This window comes from Ochotona curzoniae, unplaced genomic scaffold (genome assembly GCF_017591425.1).
Source record: "Ochotona curzoniae isolate NIBS_2020 unplaced genomic scaffold, NIBS_Ocur_1.0 scaffold_2476, whole genome shotgun sequence".
Lineage (NCBI taxonomy): Eukaryota > Metazoa > Chordata > Mammalia > Lagomorpha > Ochotonidae > Ochotona > Ochotona curzoniae.
In genome coordinates, this window is record NW_024467095.1 from 3480620 (window position 1) to 3489755 (window position 9136).

The 9136-nt window shown below is 40.6% G+C and overlaps 1 protein-coding gene across 2 annotated transcripts in view; it reads left to right on the forward strand.

Annotated features, from left to right (window-relative positions):
* Positions 1 to 9136, forward strand: part of WASL (WASP like actin nucleation promoting factor) — a 46418-nt gene extending 37282 nt beyond the window's left edge. The window contains exons 8-11 of one of the 2 annotated variants that reach the window (XM_041002554.1): positions 546 to 699; positions 3135 to 3652; positions 5146 to 5254; positions 6215 to 9136. In XM_041002554.1, the coding sequence (XP_040858488.1) occupies positions 546 to 699; positions 3135 to 3652; positions 5146 to 5254; positions 6215 to 6276 (843 nt within the window). In that variant the 3' untranslated portion in view covers positions 6277 to 9136. Of the gene's footprint in view, positions 1 to 545; positions 700 to 3134; positions 3653 to 5145; positions 5839 to 6214 lie in introns of those variants that run through there. The other variant, XM_041002553.1, reaches the window with a different exon arrangement.

Consider the following 9136-nt stretch of genomic DNA (forward strand, 5'->3'; position numbering starts at 1 on the left):
CTGTTTTATCATTCATTATTTTATAAATTTGTGAACAAAGTAAATGAAGTTGCTAGCAAAAACTTTATAAATAATTTTGAAAAATATTATTTGTGACTAGGTTCAAAATCATTTTGAATGTTGTTGCTGCAGCTGCGCGTTGTTCTATACATTCTGTCCTACCCGCTGCGCGTTGTCCGGGAGCTGGAGGTGACTCCGGGGCCTCAGCCCTGCACTTCCGTGTCTGTGCTTGTGTGTGACTCTTAGGTGGGACGTGGCAAGTGAATCAGACGAACATTCTTGATGTCTGAATCATGAATGGGGCGGTGGAAATCTGAATTGTCTTTCAAAGTCTGGGAACAAGAAAGAAATGTCAAACAAAATGCAAAATGTGTTCTCTGCTCTGACTGTTTTCTTACAGGCAAGTTTAGTTAGCATGCGATTACTGTAGCTGTGATGGAAGTTCATTAACAAGTATTTTAATAAAGACAGAATTAAGTTTGTCATGTTTATTGTAATAAACTGGGATAGGTTGTTAATGCTGGCAGTTGCTTTATCTGTTGCAGCTGAATAATTTGGATCCAGAATTGAAGAATCTTTTTGATCTGTGTGGCATCTCAGAGGCACAGCTTAAGGACAGGGAAACATCGAAAGTTATATATGACTTCATTGAGAAAACAGGAGGTGTTGAAGCTGTTAAAAATGAACTACGAAGGCAAGGTAACTTTTCTTCTTTTTTTATCTCTTGGTGTCAGTTTCATTTTTTGAGCAAAATGTTCGAATTTGACCCAGCATGTTATATTTAATTTTGATGCAACTAAAAAACTTAGCAAGATTCTGCTTTTTGTTATTTAAAAAAGATTCACGTTATTTATTTGGGAAGTAAAACACTTACAGAGAGAGGAAATCATGTTTCACAGCAGGCCGAAGCTCAGAGCCGGGGCTTCTTCAGGCCCCGTGTCCCAGGCCTCTGTCCCAGGCCTCTGTCGCTTAGACTCACAGCTCCACGGAATGCCTGCAAGGCTGCTGAACCCCCACACCACAGTGATGGGCCCCTGCTTTTTTTCTTTTCTTTTTCAAGTTTTATATTGAATTCATGAAAATCCATTCAAAATCTTCCATCTGTTCCATTTTAGAATTCAAAAACAGCCTATGTACATATAATTAAGTAAATATTTCTCAGTAGACTGTGGAACCCACCAGTGAAGTTGCTTCTAGTTCAAAAGTAGTGATTGAAATGTTATTCTAATCACTTGTATGTTTTCAGAATATAAATGGAAATCTTTTTATTAATTTTGAGATGTGTGCTTTTTTGTTGTATAAAATATATTTTCTCTTAGCACCTGACAGTTCAATTTGCAGTGTGTGAAAATCTGATCATTCATTTAACGTGTCTGTAGGTTAGCTGTGCGTCGGTTACCACGGTAAAATCAGAGAGGCCAAGGTGTCTCGCAGGCAGCTGCTCTGTGCCGACGTGTTCCTCTGACACCTGTTCCCTTCCTCGTATTTACATTCTCATAGCATAGCAGGGCAAAAATGAAATGGTTAGTTGATACTTTCTTTATTTCATTTTTGAAAATCTAAAAACACAGTTGTCCTGACTAATGCTTGTGGCTCTCAGGAGTTCTGAAAATGTACACGTTGTCAGAATGTCTCATTGCAGTGTCATAACCTGTTTAGTAGAGCTTTTCTTGCATGTAAATTTATTCAGCATTGTTCCATTTCTCCCCTTTCTTGTTACTTATTCTGCAGTTCTCTTTGGAATATAGTGTGTCTTTTGCAAACTTTCCTTTGTGTGTAAACAGTGTAGACTGAAAAGGGAAAGGTGCTAATAGATGTTTTCTTCAGGGAAATAGAGAAAAGTTTGCTGTGACGAGATAATAGACGCGGTGCTCCAGTTGGATGGAGCCGACAGGTGATTCGCTGTCTCTGTTACCTGGACCCCGGTAACTGCAGTAAACATACTGAACCACATTTATAGCTTCTGGTTGTTGTAGTTTGTCAGAATCACTCCAAAGCATAGTTAGTGTTATAGAGTTTGTTTCTGTGCAGGAATTGTGGCGGTTGAATATCTCAAATTCTGAAGAAAAAGTCAAGCTAAAGGAGTTTCACTTTGAAACATTAGTGATGTTTCATATTTCTGAAAAACAACTGCACCTTTTAATTTCAGATTAAGCAGCCACTCCATCACTATGCAAGGTTGAGAAGCTCATTTCCCACTTTCTGCTTCTCCCTCCAGGCACATCCAGTTTTCTGCAAACTTAGAAACGTGGTGGGTAGGCCTTCTGAGGCTCAGGGTGCCTGGGATGAGAGTGCGTGTGACCTTTTCACAGCTGAGTGGAGCTTCTCACTTCTGTTTATCTTTCAACTTTCTGCCCAACATTTCCTCCAGAGCTTGTGGCTCAGAATCCTGATGAGGTAGTCTGTGGGACACTTGCAGCAATAAAAATCTGCGTCCTTGATTGTCTGCTTAATACCATGTGTGGGAGGGCAGGCTTCCTCCCCTTCCTGTGATGAACAGTGACCAAACTCCAGAGTAGACCGGAACTTCTGCTACTTCACACAGAAAACCTGAGCTGTCAGTGTGAAATCTTGCAGGTGTGATGTAGTGTCAGTTTCAGAAGTAGACAGTTGATGTGAAAGGGAGAACCCCTCTTCTTTTTCTCTGTAAGATGTGCTGCTCTCGGTCTACTTAGAAAATTCAGCTTTCCTTAGTTTTCTCCTTTCCCTAAGCTTAAATCTACAAATGTGAATTGATTTTGAAAGAAAAATATTAAATGTACTTAATTCTTCAAATAGAGAACACATCCACTAATTTTTAAATGTAAAATAATGCTAATGTTCAATTTCACTGTTGTTTTAATACAAAGAATTCCCACATTTCCAAAATTGGTACTGATTCCTAAAAGCTAAATTCTATTTTAGTAACTATTTCTGAAGAAATAACAGAAAGGTAATCTTGAAGCTGAATATTACCAAATAAAATCATGGGTAACATCTGTGCAGAGAGAGTTTTGCAAAGAAAATGCATACATAAAACTTGTAGTTTGCAATAGTGTTTTGTATTTATACATGTCAGAGTGAATTACTGCTTCAGTATAGTTGTGGGAGAAAAAAAAAAAAACCACACTCTGTTTTTTTCTGTTTCATTTCAGCACCTCCACCTCCACCACCATCAAGGGCAGGGCCGCCGCCTCCTCCACCCCCACCACATAGCTCAGGCCCTCCTCCTCCCCCTGCCAGAGGAAGGGGCGCCCCTCCTCCCCCGCCTTCAAGAGCCCCCACGGCTGCACCGCCACCTCCACCTCCTTCCAGGTCAGGTGCAGGAGTTCCTCCGCCACCACCAAACAGGGTGTACCCTTCTCCACCTCCAGCCCTTCCCTCCTCAGCACCCACGGGACCCCCACCGCCACCGCCGCCACCTCTGTCCGGCTCAGCGGCCCCTCCTCCACCGCCTCCACCCCCTCCTCCACCAGGGCCACCGCCTCCCCCTGGCCTGCCCTCTGACGGGGACCATCAAGTTCCAAGTCCTGCAGGAAGCAAAGCAGCTCTCTTAGATCAAATTCGAGAGGGTGCTCAGCTAAAGAAGGTGGAACAGAACAGCCGACCGGTGTCCTGCTCCGGGAGGGATGCGCTCCTGGACCAAATCCGGCAGGGCATTCAGCTCAAGTCTGTAAGTCACGTAGAGTGCTGGAACGTGAAGGGATTGTAAGATCTTTGAAAAATTTATTCTTTTTTTTTCTCGTGTCATGTAGTTTTTTAGCCATATGAATTTTTAAAATATTTTATATAAATGAAATGAAGAAAATTTTAGTTCTATTGTCACAGAACATTATGTCTCCCAGTTTAGTTCTGCAAAAGAAAAGTAAAATCTCTGGCCACTGTAGAGTGGTTCTGCGTTTCTAGAATGTTCCTCACGCACTCCAGGACGCGTGTTTGCTGACAGTGTCACGGTCCGGCTTGCCACCAGCTTGCCTGAAGTGACGCCAGTGCCCGGCTTTGGGCACCTGTGCACACAAGGAATGAGACGAAACTCGCTGTTGTTTTTTCCCCCATTTGTGGTGCTTTAATGCTCAGCATGTGGTCTCTAACATTCCCGGGATCTGCTCTGAATATTCCTTTTACAAGAAGATCTTTTGTCCAAAAACAAAGATTTCTGTGGGAAGAGTTACAAAGACCAAAGTAAAGTGTGTCTTAGTAAAATAATTTGTGGGAATTGGTTTAGAATTTAAACAAATATATGCAGACAAGCTTTTATATAAGTACTCATTTTTCTACATCTTTAATTATAATCTTAAACTATATCAATAAGTCCAGAGACAAAATTCACAGTGTGTTTGCAAAAGCAACTGCTCCTTTCAGTAAAATGCCTTTAGGACAGTCCTTCCAGAAGTTCACTTTTTTTTTTAACTTTAAACCGTGCATCAGCAGACTTCCTGTGTTCTCCCTTTAAGTATCACCGTTACCAGCAGGATAACTTTGGGTGGACTGTCATTTGAGAAGTCACATTCTGGCGAGAATCTTTGGTATTTCTGTTCCCGAGTGGAGCCGAGGAAAGCGCTTCACTTAGGGATAGTCCGGTTTCTTGTGAGAAGTGTTCATTTTGAAAGCTGATTTTCAGCTGAACACTTTAGAGCGACTTTACATGGTGTGGGAAGGGAAGTTCATTTTGAGTTGTGATATATACCTGGTGACTATAACTTTCTGTCACATGAGATATTAAAAATACAAATACACAGACTCAACTTGTCTAGGAAGGCAAAAGTTTGCGCCTTTTCTCTGAGCTGCTCGGTATGTCAGTGCGACTGTGGGTCTGAAGACGCTTCCCTTGAAGACAGCCTTAAAGTTGGCTCATCTGAGTGCGTGCACTGCAGTGAACGGAAGTAACGCAGTGCCGTCCAGGTGTCCCACAGGAGAAGGTTGAATTGTCATGTGAATGTAGCCATCGCCTTGGAGGTGTGTGGGTGGCTTATGCAGCAAGGAAAGAAAGGGCTTCTTGCAAAGGAGCAGCTTCGTCTTAATGTAGTTAATCCCGTTGCGGAATTACCAGTATATTGTCTCTTTTAATTTTGTTTCCTATTATAAGATAAATGAGCCTAAGAAACTAAAGTGTTCCGGGGACAGAGTCTTTGCAAAGGAAGTGTTGAGTTGTGCCTTCTTCCCTAGGTATCTGATGGCCCAGACTCTGCGCCACCTACGCCTGCCCCCACTGCTGGGATCGTCGGCGCCTTGATGGAAGTGATGCAGAAAAGGAGCAAAGCCATCCATTCCTCAGGTGCGTGCGTGCGTGCGTGCGTGCGAAAGTCACACACTGGAATGTTCGACGCTCTCTCTTTTTTAATTTGAATTTATAGATGCAGCATTTTATTCACCTTTCTGTGCTGTTTGAGTAACTTACTCTTATGAGTTCTTGGGCGTATTATAAACGGTTGATGCTTCTGTGATTGGGTCTGTCTGAAACCTTCTGTATGCCATGACACCACAACCATAAATTTGAGCAAAAGCTTTAGGAGGAAAAAATAGCATTTTTATTTCTCTTACTGGAAAAACTAGTAGAACTGTGGGCAGGCAGCCTCTAAATAGGCTTGTGATTTCCAAGTCTCATCGTAGGACATTCCAGGACAGAAAATTCAGGTTTCTGTCATGTGTGAGAATCTGAACTAAGAAAACGGAGGATTCCCAAGTTTCGACAGTTTGCTAAAGAATACCAGTGTACTTATTTTAAAATTGTTTATTTATTTAAAATTGTTTTATGGGCCCGATGCGATGGCCCAGCAGCTACATCCTTCCTCTGAGCATCCTGGGATTCCATATGGGTGCCAGCTCGTGTGCCGGCTCGTGTCAGGCAGCTCCACTTCCCACCCAGTTTCCTGCTCATGGGCTGGCCTGGGAAAGCAGTAGAGGATGGTCCAAAGCTTTGGGACCCTGCGCCCGTGTGAGAGACCCAGAAGAGACTCCTAGCTCCTGGCTTCACATTAGCTCAGCTCTGGCCATTGTAGCCACTTAGAGAGTGAACCAACAGACAGAAGACCTTTCTCTCTGTCTTTCTGTGGCTCTGCTTTTCTGTTTTTCCAAGAAAAATGAATAAATCTTTAAAAATATATATATTGAAAAATAAAAATCTAAAAAATAATGGTTTGTGTTTCGGGAATTAAATACTTGGAGAAATCACTCTAGATTTATGGGACATCATTTTGTTTATTCATATGCTTAAATTGTCTTGATTTGCTTTTAGATGAAGATGATGAAGAAGATGATGAAGAAGATTTTGAGGACGATGATGAATGGGAAGACTGATCTATATGTTATATATATATATATATTTTTAAGGTGAAATACTAAACACTGCTTTCTGTCTATGGATTCTGTAAAATTATCATGTAAATGTTCTACCAATTGCTGTATATTTTTGTTGCCTTTTTTTTGCTTTTTTTTATTATTAATCTGTGCAATACCTCACATAATCTGTAAAGGTTTGTCATAATCCTCTACAAAGCTACTCCCTGTGACTGTGTGCAAGCTTGACACCAGGATGCTCACTTGATGTGTGAATATGTTTTCATTCCATCAACAAGGGAGTTTAAATATTGTATGTGAGACTGACAAAAACCTTATTGTAATTTAGTTATAATGCCGGAAGGAAAACACTATTTTCATACCCTACTTTTTCTGTACCTAAATTTTCTTATTGAAATCTAGACTAGCACTATGTTCTTTTTTAAATGACACAGCCCTTAGTTTCTCTAGCCCCTTCATTTTGAATACAACACTACAAATGAATGTTGAAGCTGACACATTGCACAGTTGTAGACATCACACACTGACACTGTTCCTCAGACTTTAGCATACACACTACATCAGATCACTGCAGGGACCCTGTGCGGAGAACCAGGACACCTCGGCCAGCCTGTTAGGGTGTAGGTGCAGCCGCCATGGTCCAGGCTGGGATCTGTGAGCCCTTGCGTACCTGTACTTGACTGAGGCTGTTTTTGTGTTGTAACAAATGTGGCAGAGTCTTTTTGGCCAAACCCTGAAAAATATTTTTTAGTATTATTCTGAAAAAGAGAAGATTTGTATAAGTTCAAAATTTGCAAAGAAATTTCCTTCTACATGAATGAAATGGGTTTATGCATTATGGTTATTCTAATATTTGATTTCAAATGCTATACAAATCAAATTAAAGTGATATAGAATTACATATTTTTATTTTGTAATCTGTATAGATTGAGTGCTGAGAAATACCAACCATAAAATTCTTACCTAGTTGGCAAAGATTTGTACTGTAATGCTAATAAACCTAACATTCTGTGTATTTTTATTTTGATAATTTCTCCAGATTTTTGTCAGATGTCAAGTGAAGGATGACATTTTCCTTAAAATATTGGTTGACCCAATGTCAGATTTCTTGGAACACATAACTGAATGATTGCTTTTTAAAAATAAAACTTTACAACCTGCACATTTGTTATGAATACTAACTGTGTGTTAGGGTCTCCTTATCTCTGCACCCTGCTGATCTGCCTAGAAGCGATGGTTTCACATTTATAGCACTATCACGCCTACCTACTTTACATTTTAGGTAGAAAATTGGTTGAATTACAAACATTTTTTTCCTCACATTGAGTCGTGTTCAGAATGTAGTTCCAATTGTATTTCATTACTGTAGTCACAATATCCAACTAAAGCTGATGCTATGTGGAGTTAGACCACCCAGTCCAGTGTGGGTGTGATCTTGGCAGGCTGGACCTGCAAGACGGGGCTTGAATTTTAACCTGTTATCACGTAATCTAGTGATCATGCATCTAGTTATCCTAAGAAATAATTTAAAAGGTTTTGTTGCTGAAAGCAGTAAGTGGTGCAGTAAAATAGTTAAGTTATTCAAAGAATGTTACCTTCCTTGCAAGAGTAATTTTAAGCACAGGGGAAAGATTCTAGACTTTTGTTTTTTGTGAAAACAGCGCCCTCTGCTGCTTGAGCCTTTTTCTGTCGTCCTTACCGTGGCTTGAGCTCAGCAAGTCTGGTGAGCATGAGGCTGAACAACTGCAAACCGGTGAAAAAGAGGAGTGTGTGCAAGCAGAAAATACAACTCTGATTATTTTAAGTCGCATTGAACATCTTCCCATTTAAAACTTTTGACATTACAAAATTTTTCTTAGAAATGTTTTTTCAAGATAATGCCAAATTTAAGATCTCTTAATTTTTGGCCAATGCTGTTGTTGCAGCTAACCTTAGTATGATAAATATTTATTGAGCTCTGCTCTGAGGAAAACTCTTTGAGTTGAAAATAGAATTTTAAACATTTAAAATGCGTGGGTATATATACATTTACACATATATGCACACACACACACACACACACATAATTTGCCAAAGGTAATTTATTGTGTTTTTTCCTTTGATTAAAAAATAAAAAGATTAGTCTGAATCGCTGTTGGTCGGAGCAGCAGCCATGAGTTGAGGCATGAGGATTACACCTGCTCCGCCAGGTGCGATGCAGGCTTGCATGTTTCAGTCCTCCACCGTCTTGCACCGTAAGAGCAGCACTATACCTGCATATTGTCTGAAAGCCTCGCGTGTATACTCCAGCTAGGTGCTTTCCTGGTAGCCTTCGCATTTAACAAACTAGCATGAGGCTTTTTATATCTAAGTGCTACGTGATAGACAATTCCAGCTAGCCACGTATTCTATGTATGAGATTCATAAAGACTTTCAATCATTCATTTCCATTTATCAACTGAAATTTTGTTTTAGTATGTGAATTTTTTTTTTTGAAATGTATAGTGAATCGGATGTTGCACTGGTGGCAATTCATCATGGAGCATAATAAAATTAATTTGACCCGAACAATAGAATATAGTGTGCTTTTTGTTCAAGTATGAAGAGATTGAAATTAAAAAAAAAAGAATTTTAAATAGTGGAGTCTAGCAAAGGGAACGTAGCTGGGAGTAACGGTTGACATTTTCAGCAGCCCGCGTGCCTTGCTGCCAGTGAGTGTGCCATGAGGTAAACATGGTGAGCCCAGGAATGTTACACTGTGTCCTGCAGGGAGGCGGCACAGCTGCTCGGCGGCTCCTGCCTTTGCCACAGGGTGAGGGCACGCTGCCGGCAACTCTTGCACATTCCAAAACTGTTGCAGTTTTCTAAACTGAAATGTTAA